Here is a 22,013-nt window from a genome sequence, read left to right as displayed (position 1 = left end):
TCCGAACTTTCAAGACCGCATCGCGGCAGTCTGACAGCATGTCTGTAAGATTTTTTATTGAAGACTGCGTCGTAGTAGAGTGAACATGCATGTGTGTGTGTGTGTGTGTGCGCGAGAGAGTTTTTATTCTCAAATAAAAATAATGGTGGATGAGATGCTAATTCATCTCATCCACCATCTCGAGCAAGCACACTCCTCTTCATACTAACACTCTCCACGTGGCAATGGGCGCGCGTGTGTATGTTTTCCTTTACTTAGTTCCTCATTGTATACTTCATCTCCAACATTGCTAATAACTCTACGCTGTTTCAATATGGGCCTAATATTTGAATGCTGTAAACGTCTTTTTTTTTTTCGTTGCATTTGGCAAGTGGTTTTTTCTATCATAATTCTGGACCTGGTCGTACAAGCACTAGCTGACTTTGACCAGTCGGACATAAACTCTGCCACATCCGCATTCCTTAATAACAATAGTTTTATTATATTTATTTTCTATTACTAATATTATTGTAACTGATATTATTATTATAACTATTATCATTAGTAGTAGTGATAGTAGTAGTAGTATTACTGAACAAAACTTGAGGACACAAGTGAGCTGGTGTGTTATTGAGGTCAGTGGCATTGCGTGCAAGTTTGCCTGTGTCCCACAGGTGCAAGTAAGCTCGTGCCAACGGAATATCGTTGCACGCCCCCTTTAAAGCCTTTAAAAAAACACGACCCTCCCCCCCTCCCGGTCAGTGTGGCCTGCACGTCTTTTTGACCGCACGGGCGATATGACATTCTCCAGTCCAGCCCGGCCACTCTGAAGCAATAATGGCGAGTGTGTCATGCAACTAATATCCATGGGCCTTCGTGTCAGCCGTTTGCAGTTGCAAGCGCAATTTTTTTTAAAAACCTCACAGGCCGAAAAAGCGTTTGAAAATAACCAGATGCAGAATGAAAATGTCCTATTCCACCACCAAAAAAGACGTGCACATCGCCAGGGACGGGTCACACGTGCATGTGTCAAGATGTCCTTTGCACGCACCTCGATTGCTGTAATACGCGGGCATTTAGATGATTTGTAAAAATCTACCCCACGGGAATGTAGTTATTTTAATGTTCTTTTTTTTTTTTTTTTTTTTTTGCCCCACAAGCGATGGTTCTATTGAAATAAAAAATATCGCAAGCAGGATCTCAGCATGTGAAACGGGCCGAAACCGAGGGGTGGGTCATTGCAAAAAATTTATTTAAGAATATCATTGGAAGCTTACAAACAATTCCGGTACTGCAAAATATTAATTTTAAAGTAAAACTAAAAATTTCCGGAAATTAAAGGGTGTTCTTTAAGTACACGATCCTTCTAAGCAATTACCGATCGACAACATCTGTATATGGCCAACTACAAGTAAACTACGAGGCCCTTAGGTGTACGCCAGTTAAAGGTTAGGTATTACCGTATACAAATGTCACAGTTGTACGTATGGGCTAATAGGAATTCGAAATAATTGGCATTTCACCCTTAAAAGCCCCAAAAAAGGAACCGTGTATACTTATTCCATATGGCCTTTGCCTCACTGATAAGTATTTATTCAGATTAATGTCGCATGTAAATCTACTTCAAAGCTACGCTTCAAGTATCTGCACTTTGTTGCCCAATCTTCTCGTGGGTGCAGTAAGTTTTGTGCTAGAGCGAACGCAAAGTGAAGATTGTTAAAATTAAAACATTCGCCCTCCAAGAGCTTAACATACCATGCTAGGAAAATCAGACAATATCATTTTGCTTTGTCGTTGAGCGTTTTGCCACCTCTGCAGGGGAAAAAAACTGCTTCCTGCGGTCTCAGAAATTTCGCAAAAGTGGCGTCAATAATTTTAAACGCCAAGATGGCTGAAGCGTTCTGACCTAAAGCATATTTTACTTTTACTGGCTCCAGTTCAAGAGTCTCAAGCACATGGCCCACGAATTTGTCATCATTCGACCCTTGCATCTTGCGGGTGCGAGGGCCAAGTCTTATGCCTCAGGCGTGGCTTGCACCATAGGTGTGATGACGTCGATTGGTCGTCTCTTAGACATATGCAACAACGTAGGGGACTTTATTACCGTTCTGAATGCCAGACTGTTGTTATAAGATGTTTACCATACTTTGCGCTTCGTGGTTTTGCACTGCGTAAGTTTTATGCTCAATGGGTTTCTCTTGTGTACGGTGGATAATATGTAGGGACTTAAATAAATGACAATAAAGTGCGATTCATTTTTTATACATGGTGTTATAAAACTTGTCCCCGCCCCCCTGCAAAAAGGCAAGCACGGCACAGAAAAAAAAAACGTGGATGACCTATTAGTTACCTCCAAGGGACCTATTTAGAAAAATGAATAATATTGGATATAATGGAAAACTCTTGATTGTATTTCACTAGTTACTCTTTTAATTTGTAAGTTTGAACTTGTGGTTTCAATTACAAACGACCTGGCATCATCTAAACCCCCAAAATTGGCGCTCCTTACAAAAATATAAAGCACGCGCAGCATTCTACGACGTTCCAGAAACAACACACCAAATTTGTTCGCGTTTTTAGGTTTTGGTGTTCTTCATGGTGCCCGGGCCCCCGCCGAAATCTTCCACTTCGCTGGGGCCTCCTCTCCCCCTCCCCTCTCATACAGCATTTTGTCATGCCCCTCCAAATCCTGGATAGGTGCCTGTTCCGCTATAGATGGGTTGCACGTGACGTCGTTCAAAGAGCGCTCCGATGCCCACCAGAGGAGAGGGCAAGGAGCTCCCCTCCAATCAGGGTCCTCTTTTCTGGATCCTGATAAGAGGGGAGCTCTTAGAAAAGCAGCTTCCCTCTCCTCCTCTTACATGGTGGTCAAAACTATGCGATGTGACGTCAGTGCAAACCATGTATATTGACAAAACCTGGCAGATCGCTACGAGACGCGGCAGCCGAAAGTGAAAAGGTAGAGCGGAAGACAACGGATGAGAGGAGAGGCATGCTACGGGCGCCCCACTGCGGCGTGACACCGAAACACACATCTCCCGAGTGATGTGTGTTTCGGTTTCGGCCCGTGCCCCTCGCGCTACCGCTTCTTTTCTCGTCGAGTTTAAAAACCATGTTTCCGGTCCTCGCCGCTGCAAAAGCTGTGTGCTGAACACTAGAAATGCTCTCTGCTACCAGGTTTTCGCGCTCCAACTGTCCGACCGAACGACCGGGCACTCGAACTGCCAGGCTATGGCATGATGTATAAGCAGCGATACCCAGGCTTTGGGTTCGTTGTAGCGGCTAAAACTTCCATGAAGGCGGCGGTAAAAAGCTACGCTGCAGACGTCGGGTAGAGCAACAACGGCAATGCCAAATAAATCTCACGGTTTTTTTTTTTTTTTTGCTGCCGGGACAATACTTTATTTAGTGCGAAGGAACTCGGGGGGTATTTTTGGGAAAGCCAGTGCTGTCATTCTGCCAGGGTTCAAAATCTTCATTAACCGGAGCGAAATTCATAAACTTTCTTTGAGGTCGACGCTATCTGAAGCCAAGTTGAGCTCTTTGCAACGCCTGAAAAATATGGCCCAGGGCACAGTTTCTTTTACGGGCACTCAGAGCTTTCCACAAATTTAAACTTTCACCAGTAATAGCGAAAAAAAACAAACTAACATTCAATCGCCCCCTACCCGCCGTTCGAACGCGACATACTACGCGAGGAGCAGACGACGTACGTTCCCATTGGAGGGAGACAGATAGCCTTTGCGTCTACTCACTCATTCCTCCAATCAGATGTACTGGCGTGGAAAACTCTACTGCAAAAGAGTACAACTTCATGCGTCTTCGCGCCGAAAAATAAATTGAAAGTCTCCTCAGAATTGAACGGAGTGCCGGCCTAGTCCTTTCTTCGCGTTGGGTGTTTAGAAGTCAGAAAACAATAAAGTTAAAAAGTCAGAATCAGTTCCAGTGCGTCTCTGCCCCGGGAATGCTGAGAAACCGAATCTCAAGAAATTTGGCGCTACCAATATGGCCGCGCACAGAGTGAAACCAGGCCACCAAAAAGTTTCATGTCGTCTATTGAGAAACGGGAACGGCAGTATGCGTGCTCGTTTGGCTTAACTGAAAAGTGCCACCACGTTGGTGGGCTTTGGCATTTTGATTCTTGTTATCAAATAAGGTAAGAGCTTAAAATTGTCCTATCAAGACATCAAAGTTGAACGTGGACCTGGCAAAACTGCAAGTTTAGACAAAGCAAAAAGCGTGAGGTTCCTTCTCTGTAAAATTGACTAAGCCACCCTCCTTTTCCCCCCTCCCCCCCTCCTTCTACCCTCACACCTAACGTTGGCCCTCGACCTTTCGGGGGCGGGCTATCTGTTCCCCTCAACCTTCCGACTGTACCCGTCGGCGCTACATTTTGTAAATGTTCTCTGACCTTCGCTAAAAAAAAAAAAAAAACTGTGTTTCCGCACACCAACTATGGCCGCACACTGCAAAGTAACAGGCTCCAATGTGGCCCCGCCCTGCTGGTCAAAGCGCGTCGCCATCTATACTGTAACTGCACATGCTCCGATATTTAGTTAGTCTATCGCCCAGGGTTGGGCAGAAATACTCAAAAATGTATTTGGAAATACAAATACTGGGATACATTAAAAAAAGTAGCCAAAATATTGATACTAAAATACATCTGCAAAAATGTATCCCGATACGTATCGTTTTACATTTTACATTTTAAATAGAGGCAAAAAATATTTGGAAATACAAATACAGGAATACATTTTAGGGAGGGCAGAGATACAAATACAGAAATACTGATACTGCAATACATTTTCACATCTGTTAGAGACGGCAACTGAGATGAATCTTAAAGTTTGAAGTGGAAGTTTTTTACCCCGAAATTACTTTCCCGTAGGCTTGGCACTTTGCCTTGAAGGTAGTGGCTTCGGACGACGAGGAGTCTTCAATGGGCTCAAAAAAACGTTCCATCAACGACTGACCGCGGTCCCTTCCCTGACATACTGTCTGTCTGGCGAGGGATGCGAAAAGACTTCGACCTCTAAATAAATTCTACGTCACCCAAAATCCCATCAAAACGTCACCACGCCCCTCTCCAATAAGGACGTCCCTGCCAACATTGATCACATGACGTCACGGTGGAAAAAATTTATATTCTTTATCTGTAGGTGTGGCCTTGAACATTAAAATTTACCACGCTGCTGTACGAAAGTACAATAGGTACTTTTGTTGTAGGTTACCTCGTTAAAAGATCGTGCAGGCAGTGTCATTTGGAATTTTTGAGAATAGTGCACCACCTGAAGCACCCTGGAATACGTGTCTTATCTTCTGTTACGGTTGAAAAAAAGATACGATGGCATCCCTGTTGTGAAGGTCCTTCCTGCAGACCATCCGCCACCGACGCATGGATTTCAGTCATCAAGTTTGGCCTAGCATCACCCAAACAGAGACCTCATGGATTGCGACCTGATATTGCCGGCACAAGGGCGAGCTCTCCGAGAAACAGCGCGCTCGAGACGAGTCGCAGGTGTACGAAGTCTGGGTCGGCATAGCGAGGCCACGTCTGGCCTCCTTCCTGGGTTTCGGATCCCCAGAGCAGCGGGTCACGTTCATGTCGGTTGATGATGTACCATTGAGCCGTGCAATATTAAGGACGCAGCCGCAGATGCAATTGATCAGGTGTTGAACTTCACTGCGTGAGTCATCCTACTATTTCAAGTCAACCACCGCCAGGCTCGTGCTGCAAAGGACTGTGTGTGACTCAGCTTTGCCGCCTGGGTGTATGTGTACGCTAAGGCAAGAGATACATTTATAAGCGTACATTGGATGCCAGCAAACAATGACTGAAGAAATCCCTAGCTAAGGACCTGCGGCAGAAGATGCTCTAACTCCACTCCTGGCATGCCACCTGGTTCGAGTCCCCGACTACGCAACATTTCTCAAAAGAGAGAAGAGGACGCATAGAAAAATAGTTTGGAGAATCGGAAGAAACCTTGGTCAGCATAGCAGCAATGCCCCAGCATCTTTTCAAACATGATGCCCTGAGAAGTAAAAACAAATAAGAAAATATGCGTTCGGGTTTGTTTCTTTTTTCGGTGGGGTGGGGAGAGAGTATTTCTCAAGAAATGTAACGAAATACATTTCATCCTGATTGTATCGCGATACAAAGAAACATTCCAAATGTATTTCGATACAGGAATACAGGTACTGGTGAATGAAATGTATTGCGATACAGAAATACAGATACAAAATGTATCTCTAAAATACTATCGCGATACATTTGTATCGCGATAATGCCCAACCCTGCTATCGCCACCCTGGTATCTGAGCATGTTATGTTATCCTAGAATAAGCACACCGCTAACATTCATATTTTGCTGTATGGACGCCACCTCACCGATTGAAGCAGTGAGTAGCGAAGGTTAGATAATGGTTTCATGGTCCCTTAAAAGCCCAAGTTTGTATGAGATCGCTGTACATACGCCTTGCGTCGTTCACGGCCGGCGACAGTGGTCTCCGTGCCGGGAGCTTCCTCAAGGCCGCTGCGAAGATGTCTCCCTTGAGGCAAGAAGCCGTGGCCGTGTCGCACTCGTATCCGCTGGGGCAGCAGTGCACGTCGTCAGAGCAGCAAGTGGCGTTCTCGTAGGGGCAGCAGCCGTAGCTCCCGCCCTGTAGCTGGCAGCATGTCTGACCGTCGGGGCAACTGCCTCCGTCGGGGCACTGCACGTCCGACACTGCAGTGAACAAATTCGACGCCGGTTTTGTCAAAGAAAATAGCGTTCTTCTTGTCGTCCTCACGCACGGTTTGTATGCTTGCCTGATGAAGCTACTTTCGAGTTTTGTTTGTTTTCTCGATGAACGTTTATCGGTAGAATTTTTCTTTATTTATTAGTTAAAAAAACATTGGGCGCTCTAATAATGAGGTGCTCAAAAAACAATATGTGAAACAATAAACATATCCTAAATAATGCTGGCAAGCGGCATCAATGCAATAAAGACGTAGAGGTTTAAAAGAGATTTAAAGTATTTCAAATTAATCGTTTTGTAGATAGAATTAATCTAACTTGACCGGACACAATTAACTAAAAATGGGATATGATCCTGCTTTCCTCTGCAATTTTTTTCCCCACAAAGCCTTTTCCGGACTTTTGGTAAAGCGAACATTTTCGTCCAAATAACGTCTTAAACAATATAAATTTCTCGTTTTGTTCTTTGTCGTCGCAACGCATAAACATAGACAGCCTCAACATTGCCCCCTGTATCTCAAGATGAAAAAAATTTATGTTCCAGCCAGTTAATCTGAAGTGCGTTAAGTACAAGCTCCAACACCAAGGCTGCAAATGCGGGCATCATGCACTAAAGAAACGATGCAACAGCTTTAACTTCGAAAGGAATGCAGCTGTTATTTTTACCGTGTTTATCTCACCCTAAAAAGTGAAGAAACCGCCACGTTCTTTTGAGACATTGTGATTCCTTTGCGACCGAGTACGACTGAGAGAAACGAGATCTCTTAAAACTTCTTAAATTTTTTGAAAATGAGAAAACACACTGGCATTGTGGCGCCATCTATGCGGTGACCCTGGAACTGCATTTCACAAGAGCGAAGGTTTTGCGGGATTTCCGAGGTCAAATGTGCGTAATACCCATAGAAAGGCTTGTTTATAAAATTGACAAAAGATTTTCGAGCCAAGAAACAAAGGATAATGCTCGAGAAATAATAAAAATATGCCGGACCGCCGAGTTTACACTGCTTCCCAACAGATGGCGCCAGTGTGTTCTCTGATTTATGAAGTTTTAAGGAACCCAGGTTTAAGAGGTCGCAAGAGTGTGAACGGGCCTTAAGAGTTTAGGAGAAAGTTCTGTCACTTCTTCCTACTTTAATGGATCAAACGCAGGAGAGGGTGTTTCCCCCTCCCCAGCGTTTGCTCTGCTAATGTGAAAAGAGGTAGGAGGAGTTTCCCTTGAACTCTTAATTTGTCACCGCGACTTCCAACCTTTTTGCGGCAGGGCAAGCAGTTCGTCCTCCCCCTCCCTCCCCCCTCCCTTTCCCTCTCGGCCATTATCCATATTGGTCAGGCCTATTTTCAAGTTCGCCATGTGAATCGCAGGCAGAGGCCGTGAGTTGAAGGCTCTGATTGAGAGCCCGACCGGATACTCCCTATTGAACCCGGGAACACGTCACAGCGTACGTGACTCGGAAGACACTGTAAGGGTTGAGAGTGGTTGGGAAGCGCCGAAAATGTCAACTGTTTTCCAGATTTTAAAAGATAATTAACGCGCGCTCACAAAATTGGTTTTCATTTCTTTAATCCAGACGTGGCAGGGAACGGCTCCCACAATTATCGACTGAAGTCCACACATTGATGCACGGCAACTTTAAAGTGACGACACAACAATTTTTGTCTTTTTAGTAATTGCCTCCTCAACTTATTCCTTGGCATTCTTGACCAATGAGACACGCTTTCGTTCCTTTCTCCACGCAATGCCAGTCCCAAAAAATAAAAAAAGACAAGCAGCGTTTATAACAATCACCTTTTCTTTAACTTGCAGCCAGAACAACCGGCCATGTGTCGGGAGCCCGATTCTATGCCGGCAATGTTTAACATAATCACGCGCTGGGGACTGGCACAGAGAAAGAACACGTGTTGAGTTCCACGCATTATCAAGCTTCGACTCTTCCCATCGTCGCAAAGATTGGGCACAAGCCGCTACCCAAATGCATGACGAGGCATCAGTTGGTACTGGCTATCTAAAGGAGTAGTTTGCTCCCACATTACATTCGATGATGCACTTCACAGTATCACTCACTTAATCCCTCTACACTGTGCGGTCACTCGCGTTTATGGGCCGCCTGGGCAAAAGTGTAGATCCGGACCGTCGGATATTCGCATCCGATCCCTATCCGCAGCCCCTGGCATCCGCACCTGATCAGCAATCTGCCAGATCTGATCCGTATTTATCCGCATCCGCCAGTTTACTCCGGATATCCACGGATTATCCGTGAGTATTCCGCGGATATGCCCAGGGCTCTACACCCCGCCTTCCCCACACACACTCCCATATCACGGAGCGACTGGCCGGCTAGCCCCAGAGCCGAAGCCCAACTCGCCCTGGCCGACCACGCGGAGGCTTCCCCAGCAGCCTTTTCAAGCGACCTGGACTAAGGTGGCCGTCCAGCGGAGCGCATGAGGCAAATTGTAACGCTATCTTTTCCTTTGCCTTTTTTAGGGCCAAAGAAATTTAGCTGGGATTATCGACAGCAGACGAGGAAAGCAAGCAAGGATCGGCGCGTTGCACCAGCGTGTATGAGACATCGCAGCGTATCAGCTCCACTATCGAAACGAACATTCAGTTTTCACACGGTTAAACCATACCTAATATATCGAAATACGATCGATTCATGAAGCGCGCTTGGTTCATGTGAAGGCGCTCGCTGCGGTAGTCGTCCTTAGGGGTCAGCAAAAGCAAGCAGCGGTCTACGGAGGAGCACAGTTCAGCGGGTTGGGTGAGGCAAGTTGAAACCCTGTCTCTTCGTTTGCCTCTTTAGGTACTCATTCTTGCTTTTCTCCGTATGCCACCTCACTGGACTGCTTCTTTATTCAAAATGCCGCTTGTTGAATGCTTAACTTGTATCATGTAAATATCTGCGGATAGCCCTACCAAGTATGAAGTGTGTTTACTGTAAGGCTAGTTATCATGTAGGGAAGTGTGCCGGGGTAATGAAGACAACTCTTAAGACCCTGACTAGAGAGGATTTGACTGCTTGGTAGTGTGAAACCTGCAGGCTTCATGAAACTAGACAGTTCACATTTTCAACGAGGGGCTTTAAGGAAGATAGCCAACCTAGTATCGCAGATGGAACAGTGGAAGAACCGATTGTTGCGGTTTTGATATAACATATCCTTGATATGAGCAAAAAACTAACTGAAGTTTTAGACCGAATGAATAACATCGAGAAGGCCATCGATGAGCAGTCTCACGAACATGACGCCGTAATAATAAAGCTGACTATTCAGGAGAAAACTGAAAGGCATACAGCACTCGTTGGAAGTGATAGGAAAAGAGTAACATTAACTTTTGGAGAAGGTAAATGTTCGAGACAAAGAATTAAACTAACTGAAAAAATAGGACCACTGAATTGGAACAGACGGTTGCTAAGGGCGAATTGTAGATCCAGAAGCTCAAGACTACGGTAGGTTCCACTGAACAGCACTAAACAAAAAGTAGAAACTCACGGAATCTCCTTAAACGTTTTAGAGAACCTTGTGGAAACCATCCAGCAGCTCCCTGCTAAGGTGCACCTACCGGTCTCGTCACGCGAGAATATACAAGCAATACATAGATTGAGCCCAAGGGAGGGTAGAATCCCGCCCATCATTGTCCGATTCGAGGACAGAGCGGTTAGAGTCCTCTGAGTCTTCAAATGAAGAGCTTTGGCGAATGAATGGGTATTTTCTAGCGAAAGCCTTACAAAGTTACTGTGACAACTTTTTGGGAAAACGAAGTTGTGCGCAAAAGAGAATGGCTACAAATCTGTGTTGATTGCTAACGGAAAAATTATGGCTCGAGAAAACAGAGGTGCACTTGCGATCAAAGTAACGAGGAAAACAACAAAAAAAAAAAAAGGAACTCTTTCGGGTACAAACTGCGAGCCACAGCGGACGTCAGGGATTGCATGAAACGTGTTTTAGCTAAATAATTAATTAAGTCTAATATTAACCTTTTTAGTTTGCGAAATAAGCATATAGTTACATTAAGAACATTCTGTGCGTCATCATAAACTCTTCTATTAGTCAATTTTAGGAGAACTTAAAGCAAGTTTGAGCTCGGGGGTGCGAAAACATTCTCTTTCTTGCAGCAGGCACAAAGTTGGCGATGACGGTACTTCCCTTGATGCTTTCATTGAACAGATTCGAGTATCTCTTACTGGTGCTATTTCACGGCACTAGTGCTAGTGCGAAATCACTCTTTTAGGGTGCACTCCGCTGTATCCGTAAGTTGTATAAAAAGCTGTACTGAACACAAAACACGGCATGCATTTGGTCGCTAAGCATACGAAGTAGCTGCGCCATTCCTAAGTTGGTTGTTGTGCCTGCCCGCTGCTCATATTTCCCAACGTTCCGTTGATTGTTTTTGTTATCCGATTGTTATTAAAACAAAGGTATTTTACGCGATGCATTCATCTACCCTATAAGCTCTAGAGAGTGCACTCTCGTGGAGGCTTGAAGTAGTACAAACGTATCATTCAATAATTTTCGTAAAAAGCTTTCGGCTCGTTTTCAAATATGAAATACTGATTAGATTATCATCATCATCATCAAATATGAAATACGAAACTACTAGGTTCCAAACCATACAATAATGCCTATGTGTGTGCTAAGTTTTTCTGGTCAACTAGGTGTGGGGTTTCAAATGTGTTCCTCGAAGTATCGCTATTACCCATTGTTACGCACAAATTGAAAGAAAACCTGATTGTGATAGACGCTCAGTTTTCAGACGTGAGTTTCGATTATTTTATGTCACCAAGAACTGGGCCTTCGCATATCTTCTTTTGCAAACAGTGCAAGTAGCCGTTCGCAGTAAACGCCGTGCTCAAAATGGCAACAAATGAAGTGCTGACCCTTCGCGGTATGGGCACTGCACGGTTCGGCCTGCAGCAGCCCAAGATACCTTCGTGTCGACCAGTGGCGTGTCACCTCTCTTTCTTCTCTTGGGCTTAATATGCTGGGCTTCGATTATACCGTCGATGGCAGGGGGATATTGGTCCCTGGAGTTACTGACGTCGTGCCCAACCAAACACACCTTTGGAGTCAAACTTTTATGAATAGCCAATGAATCGATATCACGTTTTTGGTGCTGTTGTGTCTGGTTTCATTGAGGGAAATGATTGTACGATGATAATTAAATTAATGCGTGTTTAACACCCTCAAAGGGCCAACATTGACGGTGTTAAAACGCGATGACTACAAGCTTCCACCGTGGTGTTTACACACACTACGTAGAGTCGCTGACGGAAACTCATCACGTGGCGAGATCATCTTATTACTGCTCCGCAGCCAATGAGATTTCGCCGCCCATAAGCACGCCAAAAAACAAATCACAAAGCAAGTCTCGTGCGAATAATCACCTTGCGTATCTTATGCTCTCATTCACTTTAACCATCTTGTCGTTCGAAACTATTATTAAGTAGCCAGGATTACAACCATTCCCCATGATCCCTGTCCCCAGTGGATGGTTTTCCTGAAAAATAACTATCATGTGCCTATTCAGAGAGCAAGTCGTCTGCTTCTTTCGCAGGAGTTGTTGTGACGTCAGAACGACGTTGAGCTCTGATTGACTGATTGAAAACAATAGTGGGTAGACCTCAAGGCATCTAGCATTGAGGTCTACCCACTATTTTTTTAATTAAGGCCAATCAGTGCTCTGCCGTCACAACAACTCCTGCGCAAGGAGCAGAGGACTTGCTCTCCGCATTGCGTCACTAAATGCTTAGCCTAACTCACTCTACTAGAAAAATTCTGGTCATGATATTGCGGGTAGGAATCACGAGATGGCGCCACCGAAACCATAACTGTGTACATTGCATGCTCCTAGCTAGGTTCCCTCGGGCTCGCTTGACACTAACACAGACGTTATGTCTCCCTGTTTCTTTTTCTACTACGTATAACTGTTTCCTTTTTGTACCCAAGTCTCGGGATAAATTCGTCGTGGTCAATTTCCACCAGATCGCGTGCGCACTGACTATACTTGCATTACTAATGCTGCCCTTGACAGAAGGCAGGCTAATGTTTGTAAGGCAAGCTTCTTTCGATGAAGCTGTGCACTAGAAATGTAATCGAGCTTATTCTTCAGTGCTTCGCTGAACCACGCCTTACTCCCTTTAAGGACTTGAAGCACTAAAATTTCGTTTTGCTAGTTTTTGGTGCTGACAGTACGCATGGGACACGGGTCGTTGTGTTACAATCAAAAAGGCCTGGTGTAGTAAAGCCAGCCAGCCACGTCAGCGCAAAACAAAGCATGAAAACAAAAACAAAAAGAGTTCAATTTGCAGCTGAGTACGTAAACCCAAAAAACTGCACATTCTTAGCTGATTTTATTTTCCCCAAAAAAGTTTTGTAGACTCAGAGTTTAAAGCATATAAGTATACAGTTGAGGAAATCTCAAAACACCGTTCCACCTTACGTCCGGTCGCAGCGGATGACACAAGCCATCGAACTCAACCCAAGGCCGTGGGAGAGTTAGTGGACCTTGGAGAGAGGGCGCGGTAACAGGCAAAGAGCGTATCAGGTACTACGTTCACAGAGCTGGATTGGCCGGCATGGTGGTAGGATCCGCTGCGGTCGCACGTAAGGTGAAATGGGGTAGAGTTGGTGCAACTAAGACACCTATTCCCTTGCTATTGATTGCAAAAACAAGTATTTTACGTTGGTCTGTAACAAATATTAACTATATGTAGCCTACGAAATTTAAAAAAAAAAACAGCGTAGTCTGATCAATACGTGGCAGTCACTTTAAGCAGTCACTAACTGCTTAAAGGAGTTTTTTTTTTTTTTTAGCGTCTCAGCCAATGAAGTTGTGGCATTACACAATAAGAACTCTAACGAACGAGTCATGAAACAAAAAGCACTAACAAGATAAGCGACCCGTTTCTTAAGATATCAGGGACTATAGTGATTCGTATTTTCTGCAAGGTCACCATAAATAAATATTTGAAAGCGTTTCCTTCTTTGAGCTGCCTGTTCTTTTCCTCTTTTTGGCGCACCTTTGCAACTCGCCAGAACGAACATACAAAGGGCAACTTAAACTACATTTAAATCATGCGCCATAATGATTATGACTTCTTGACCAGATATTATTATATATGCTACTGGGAGCATTGGAATCTAACGTTTTGCATATTTTGAGAGAAATAACGAGTTAAAATACAGCATTCCCAACTAACTCTTGAGACATCATCTGCACGGTGAGTCAGCAATCGACTGGAAGATCTCACGACGTACCGAGGCGAGGCTTCTTGTCAGTTCTGAAGGCTGGGACTTTCTTCAGCATAGGCGACATCTCGTTGAGGCCAAGGCACGCCTGGATTGCCTCGACACAAACGGTTCCTTTCGGACAGCACGTCTCGTGGTCAGGGCAGCAGACCGCTTCGGGAAGCGGACAGCAGCCGTATGTCCCGTTTTTCGACTGACAACAGGTCTGCTGGTCGAGGCAGGAACTGCCGTCGGGACACGACACCGTATTGCCTGCAGCGAGCATTGAAAGTGGACGACAACAATGGGAATGTATACTGGCAACGAACGGTCGGCCATGATTTTGCTCAAAGAAAATGCATGGTCTAAAGTAATCGCTTCTTTTGCAGCTCGTTGCAAGAAAGTTGTGCTAATTGTGTTGCTGGTATGTTTGGGTAGCGAAATGTTATTCTGCCTCAAGGGCGAAAAGTCTGTGGTGCAATCCTTGTGTTCTGCTGCGCGTGTTTTTACACCCACCCCCTTTGCAAAAAGTCAATGATGACGTGTGCGACAAAATGTATCATCACGGTACATGATTGGACAAACGCCCACTATAGCGTGTTTAGTAAGATGTATTATCTTTTCATCAAATAAAATAAAGTAATGTAAAGCTGACAAGTTTGACGGTGTTGGATTAGGAGCCCGATGGCCCTAAGCTCTATCGTGCTTTTCACATAGACCAGCAAACCTGTCGCTCGAAAATGATTATCATTGTCCTGATGTCTAGGGTAGGAGCCATAGAGTTACTATAATGTATACTAGAGGTTCAGCTGGCACTAGTGTGCTGTTGTAAATTAAAACAGGCAGCAACCAGTCGAAAACTAAGTTCCAGTAATGCATTTCTATGGATAAAAGCGAGTGCATTATTTCTGTGTGCTTGCTTGTAAGAGCAAATATTACGAATAATTATAACGTAGTAAATATTTTAGAACATTTATCAATCGGGTAAATTAAAATATCAGCCAGTTACAATGTTTCCTTTTGTCAAATACATGTCAATAAAGGGGCGGTGAAACGATATTCAGTTAAAATGTTTTCACTTTACACGAGCTTACTAGCACGTGAGACCCACGCACACCCTGACGCAACGCCACTGACCAAGGAACTCCCTTGTTGCGGTGTAACTTCAAGGAGAAAAGCGAGCGTCTTGAGTCAATTTCTCTCTTCGCAAAACTTGATGACGTAGGGCATAGTTCCCACAGTGACGGTATATCAACGCTGCTGATAGATCGGACCCGAGCGTTGCGTTAACACTCGATTTAAGGTACATTTATACTTAAACGAAACGTCGACGGGAGCGGCGTAGCGCAGCGCACATTGATACAAATTGGTCGCAGAAATCGAGTTCCTGGTCGCCGGCCAATGAAAGGCGCGCGTTCTGGGCTACGCTGCGCTCCCTGCGCTCAACGTCGGAGTATAAACAGCCCTTTAGGCTCGCGATAGTCAATAGGTAAACAAACATTCGAGCACTGGCTCGTGCCCAATTGCCTCAATGACAACAATTAGCGGCGAGATGTTTTAGTGTCGCCCTCCTACGGTTACCCCTTGTGACGTCATTACCTTACAAACAACAAGTTCGATGGTGTTTGTAAATAGCATGGTGGAAGCTTGAAATCATTGCGCTCTCAAAGGAACACTGCCAACACCGCACGAAACTAAAGTTCTTTCATTCCTCTTATTTCCGTCGATGATAAATCCTTTTCTGACGCCATAGTCATCGTTCGGCCAATCGTGGAAGCCCGACCACAGCGACGCTTTCGGTCGCGCACGTCGCCAAAAGCTGAATCCTAACAATGTCTGGAATTTAAGGCGTGTCCTGAGTTTTGCAAACCTCAGCGCGTGGCTATGCTAAACATTGGCGGCATATAATCGGCTCCAGGTCACATGGCCGCTTATTCTGGCTATTCTGGCTGCGAGTTGAAGCAATACCAGCTAGAAAACAAGGACTGCACACGACGTCATCGTTAGTTGATCCCGACCCGCCTCAAGCGGCAAACACCCCGAAGCTTGACGAGAGTGTGGGCCACGCCGCAGCTACGTCGCATTCACTGGCGGCCATCGGCGGCGAGATGTTTCGGTGGCGCCCTCCTATAGTTCCCTCTCCTGACGTCAGTACCTCGCGAAGAACAAGTTCGATGGTGTTTGTAGTGAGCATAGTGGAAGCTTGAAATCGCTCCGCTCTGAAACTAACACTGCGAACAGCGTCCAAATTGCAGTTCTAACATTACACTTATTTCTCTCGATGAGAAATTCTTTGCTGACGTCAAGTCAGCATTCAGCCAATTGCGGCAGGCCGACCGCGGGAACGCGATCACTCATGTCGCCAATATCTGTGTAGGCGACTGCTGCTGAGCACGAGTTGATAGCGAGGTTCCGCAGTTCATTTTCAACGTGCACGCCACACCATCCAAATCGCCAGGCTTAGCAACCTATTAATCTAAACTCCTTCCGAGCATGACTAGAGCAATTAAATGAGCTACGCTTAGAATAGGGGCACTCTGTTCCCTGATCTGACATTGGGCGGCTCCATCTTGGTGCTCGGTGCTAAGTAGACGAAACTGTCGATCGTCACAATTCAAAAATGCGACTTCCTGAGCTTTAGATACGGTGTTAGGAAGCTCAGGTGATATTATGTTCCTCTGTCGTGAACTGTTTGAAGATTTCTGGAGTGCGTAAAAGCGTTTTCTGCGATTTCAGATAAAGCTTCAGATAACTGGAAACCATGATTTTAAGTACCAAGATGGCTTTTGTGTCGTTAGTCTGAAGCGTAGCTTATTTAGTGGCTTTAATCATGACCACTGAAGCAGGGGATGTCGCAGACGATGGTGCTCATCCGGGCTACCTAGGAGGCGCTGAGTTTATCTAGTAGTGATGGCGTTTAGACGAGGAAACGCGCAGGCCTTGTCTTCCAGGTGGCAATGGTTGAGGCGGTGAACGCTTCTCGTTCTTCTATAATTTCTTCTGCGACTTCGATTGCGAGTGGTGGAAAACGAACGGGTGTTTCAGAGGTCATTAACGTCAGCAATCCGTTCTAAGCGGTATTTGCTCAAAGTACAAAAATCGTTGCACCGCCCTTTAAGGGGCATATTACGCCCCTTAAAGGCTTTAGGAATGACGGCGAACCGGACTTTCTTTTTTGTGGCTGGTGACTAGCGATCAGGCCCGTGAATCATCCTTTCCATTACTGATCGAAGTCACCAGCCACAAAAAAGAAAGCCCGAATGGCCGTCATTCCTTACGTACACAATTCCGCCCACCGGATAAAATCCATCGCCTCAAAGTTCGACACGAATGTTGTCTTCTCGTGCCGCACGCGTCTTAAACAACTCTGTCAACAAGTGAACAACAACCGGATTCCGATTGGCTGCACTGTTAAACGCGAAAAGAAATTCATTCCATGCAAAGAGAAGAAAGTGTACTCCATCCCCTTGAGCTGCGGTCATCAATACATATGACAGACCGGCAGATGCACCAATCACAGACTCCGCAAACATCAAAACGAAGTTTCTAAGGCCTCTCCAGATTCTTATCATCCCATAGTCTTACATGCCCGTTCGTGTTTGCGTTGTCATCCCCTCTTTGATGGAACAAAAATCCTGGGGGGGGGGGGGGGGGGGGGGGGGGCATGACAGCAGATTCGCCAGGGAAATCATAGAATCATTCGCCATGACCACAGCAAAAGACAACGTGTCAAACCCTTCCCTCCTGCTGAAGAAAACAGAGGTTGAATTTCTGAAATCCGAGATAAGCCCACCACTCGGACTTGCACTTCGCGTTTCTTATCTTCCCTTCTCCCCCCTTCTCTTCCTGGGTATTGGGGAGGAGATCGAACAGTCACGCCTCTAGCGGTACGCTTCAGCTGTGGGGGCAACAAACCGAATTTTCTTGTTTGTTTTTCATCAGTGATATCGAAGATGACGATTCGAAGGCCAGCATTGGTCAGAGCGAAGCGCTCGGGTCCCGGCCGTGCATGAAGAGGTTCAATTTCTTTGTTATGCTGTGTTAGTAAACACCGGGCTGTGGGGACAACAACCTCAATAAAGCGCCACCTATAGTTCGATCTCCTGCCCAATAGTCGGCTGCTCGCTGATGAAAGTTTACTCGTCTGTTACTAGTTGAAAGATGTGGTTGGTGTTGTCCCTGTTTTAATTGTTTTATTCTTTCTTCATCCATGACTTAAACCAACACGCTCTTTTCCCAAGCAGCTTTGTCAAAAGCATTGGAGAAATTAAAAGAAAAACACAATCAATTTCGCAATAATCATCAAGATAATGATGAAGATTGTACGTGAATGATATTAGTTGCGTCTCACATGAGGAATGTTTCCGGAAGCCGTGCTGCGAGTTTGTGAAAAAGTCATTCGATTCAAGAAAGTTAACTGCGAGTAGGTTATGTCTTCGAGAATTTACATGGCACACTTGTTAAAGAAATTGGTCGATAATTGAATGAGTTATGCTTTTCACCAGATTTATGTATAGGAACCACCTTCCCAACTTCCCAATCGCTTGGGACTGTACCCAAGTTAAGAGATTGCACATAGATAGTTGAGAAGGTTATGAATCAATACATATTACAATTTTTTAAGAACTTGGTGTTAATTCATTTGATTCCGGCACCAGATGAAAGTTTCATATTATCAATAACGCCAGCGACACCAATCGCGCCTATGGTTACAGGGTCCATTGGCAGAAAGGTATGGACGGGCAATGCTGGACATGGATTAACATTGAAGCCGCGAAGGACATCCTAAAACATAGTTTAATGCAGTAGAACTTTCGAGAATTGAAATATCTATACGCAATCAAAATAACGCAGAACAATGCTAGACTAATGTTAGAATTGACGATACTTCAGAATTGTTTAGGATTATTCGCTAACGTGGTAGGCAGGGTACAATTTTAAAAAAATGCGACTTAGTTTCACTAATAGTTGCTGTGTACTCATTATTTGCATTATGGTACGCTGTCCAGCGTCCTTCAGAGGACAGCCGCCTGGCAGTGCGAAACAGTCTTTTCTTTCTGTTTCATAGCCGCCGGAGGTTAGCGCTAAACCAAGGTGCGTTAGCATTGCCTCGAATTTTCCTAGATGGTATGCATGTTTTAATCAACATTTTAACAGTTTTTAAACAAAATCCAATTAGACTCTACGGAGCGCTCTAAAAAGCGGGCAAAGAATCGTCAAGGAACTTGGACAGGGCCAAGTTAATTGAAGAAAAGTTAGCTCTGGGGCCCTAAACTCGTGAAACACGAAGTTGGAGCCGAAGTTGAGGGAGCGCACCGATTGGACAATCATGACGATGACTTGGCGCTTTTCTCGCCAACATCCAATCGGCGCGCTCCGCGAACTTTCAGCTCCAACTTTGTGTTTCACGAGTTTAGGGCCCCTGGTGTAATCACGAATAGTTTTACACCAGCTTTTGAGTTACAAGTAGAATACGTAGTGCAAAGTGGAAGACTGAATGCTCACTTATACCGGGTAGGTAGGTTATGGGTAATATAACGCTCGGGTGCGTAGACAGCACCATATCCAGTATATTTGACGATAGGGTTCTGACCCTATATTGGTGACTAGCTGTTTCAGTGGTACCCTCTTATACTTTCTATCTCTCACGTCACGACCAATATTATTAGTAGAGAGCGACAAGATCTATGTCGTGTGCCTATAGTCATCCCTTTCCTTAATCAACGCCGTCGGAGTCGAGAGTCTGACGTTGCTGTCATTTCCGTCGTGAAGAGCAGAAAGAATGCTACTGAAGAGTTTGGCCAATCGTGGAACGCCGATCACAGTGACGAATTTCGGTCGGGCTCGTGGCCAATGGGGGAGTTTGCCGCAATGATAGATAGGCAATGACAGGGTGTTTGTTGCTCGGAGAATGGACATTTATTTTTAGAAATCGCTGATTCGTGGAGTTTGGGCAGAGAATACTCTTGCCCACCCCGAGCGCTGACATGAGTCTCTCACGTAAAAACCTGTCATGGTCGCTCGTGAATTAATGAAACAAGAACATGTGTTTTGACAACAAAAGCATTGGAACCATTATTAAGAGAAAAAATATAGCTTGGTTGATTTCAGCGTATCGGTTAAGACAGTTAAAAATTATCATGAAGCATGTTATACAGAGCCTTAAGCCAAAGATTGATGCCACTCTAATGGCGGTACCGCAAAGATTTTTTACACAACAAAAACTGAACGTGTATGAGAGCAGGGAGGAGGTGGCGGAAAAATGACGGAGAAGTGACTGCTAAAATAATCATGCTATGTTCAGTGTTATACAGACCGCACGTGCAGGCGGCTTCAAACTTAATTTTCTAATGTAAATATCTAAAACAGGTAACACTTTGCAGGAGCCTTCGTCATGGCGTTATTTCAGTATTTGAACTTCTTTCACGAACAATGCGAGCACTTCAAAAGCGTGTAACTAAACCTCAACATGTTCCCATGATTCTTTTCTTTTAATTTCGCAAATTATTTGTAGACTTTTTTTTTTATTACGTTCTCTTATGGTGGATCCGAAAAAAATTGAAAAGTGGCATGCGCAAACGACACCAACCAAAGGTAAGTCCATCAATTGTATACAGTCTCTTGTAATTGAGTACTATGTCAGTTATAGACTTACCAGCTTGTTGGTGTTAGGTGCGCACGCCAATTCGCATTATTTTCAAATAGACCGTAAAAGGGCTTCATTTCTAAGGCGTTTATTACGTCACATTTTATTCAACATGTAAAAGAAGCGTGAATTGTGCGATTTATTTGTTCAGTTATGGCTATCAGAGCAAAAATCATTGAGCCTCTGTGATGGACCCTAGTTGGTTCTGACTTTTGAAAATCACCTATTCCCTGACTTTTCCGTGTTGTCTAACATTACGTCACAATCGCCAGGTGTCACCATATTCATCACGGCACAGGAGTATGTGTTTACAGAAACTATTACGCGCGCCGCTTCAAGGAAAGAATATTGCACTGTCGCCTCACCAGAAGCTGGGCTATCGCTGAACGTGCTGATCTTCTTCAACATGGCCACCGTCGAGTTGCCAAGGATGCAAGAGTGGGTGGACAGCTGGCAGCGGTATCCCTCGGGGCAGCAGCTGGCGTGGTCGCTGCAGCACTCGGCGTGGGGGTAAGGACAGCAGCCGAAGCGGCCTCCCGTGGTAAGGCAACACGTCTGGCCGTCTTGGCAGTAATTGCCGTCCGGGCAACGGACCCTCTCGACTGAAATGTATTGAACGCTTGACTTTATTCGAGACTCGCTTTGTGTTGACGGCTTCAGCAGGTTAAATAAAACATCGCATTTAAACGTATGCTAACTCATGCCGAATGCAGCGACGACGATGACGACGAGTGCTTCCTAAGAGCAGTGACCACCGACGACAGGGCACGACGTCAACGAGACGATCCTGAGCTGCGCGCGTTAATCGAGCACCTGGGAGGTTACGGGTGTGCCATGCCGCGTGTTTTCTCACGAGCCCTGCCGCCCTTTGCCATTAGACAAGGTGTACTCTACAAAGAGAACTTTGGATACAACAGCTCGCCGTGGCGGCTGGTAATCCCTACCGACCTTCGAGGGGAGATTTTTCAAGCATGTCACGACGACCTGACGTCCGGACACCTCAGTTACAGCCGGACGCTTGCCCATATTGGGGAAAGGTATTACTGACCCAGGGCTCCCCAAAATCGTCAACCTATAAACAGGATCATGCCACGAGTGCCAGCGACGTCAAAAACCTCCGACGAGGCCGACAGGTCTCTTACAGCCAATTCCTCCGCCAACTGCACCCTTCCAGCAGATCGGAATAAATCTACTTGGTTTTTTTCCGCAGTCAACGTCGGAAACCACTGTATAATCGTTGCCACAGATTATCTCATGCGGTAAGCAAAAATGAAAGCCCTTCCTCAGGTACTCCTTTTGAAGTCGCCAAGTTTTTCATCGAGCCCATTGTCCTCCGACACGGCGCTCCCGAAGTTCCTATTACAGATCGTGGATCATCGTTCATGGCATGGCTGACACAAGAAAACCTCCGGCTCAGTCACACCAGC

General features: G+C 45.3%; 1 protein-coding gene across 11 annotated transcripts in view; it reads right to left on the bottom strand.

The window, feature by feature from the left end:
• LOC8042854 (progranulin) overlaps window positions 1-22,013 on the bottom strand; it is a 91,203-nt gene that overhangs the window by 53,508 nt on the left and 15,682 nt on the right. For all 11 annotated transcript variants that reach the window (XM_040219365.1, XM_042292075.1, XM_040219370.3 and 8 more), the window contains 3 exons: window positions 20,952-21,188; window positions 13,971-14,213; window positions 6,453-6,704 (listed from right to left, as the gene is read on the bottom strand). In XM_040219365.1, coding sequence (XP_040075299.1) covers window positions 6,453-6,704; window positions 13,971-14,213; window positions 20,952-21,188 — 732 coding nt within the window. The remainder of the gene's footprint in view (window positions 1-6,452; window positions 6,705-13,970; window positions 14,214-20,951; window positions 21,189-22,013) is intronic.

Source organism: Ixodes scapularis, unplaced genomic scaffold, assembly GCF_016920785.2.
Source record: "Ixodes scapularis isolate PalLabHiFi unplaced genomic scaffold, ASM1692078v2 PGA_scaffold2__306_contigs__length_199485367, whole genome shotgun sequence".
Lineage (NCBI taxonomy): Eukaryota > Metazoa > Arthropoda > Arachnida > Ixodida > Ixodidae > Ixodes > Ixodes scapularis.
Note: the sequence above shows the minus strand (reverse complement) of the source record. Positions and strands in the feature narration are given on the sequence as shown.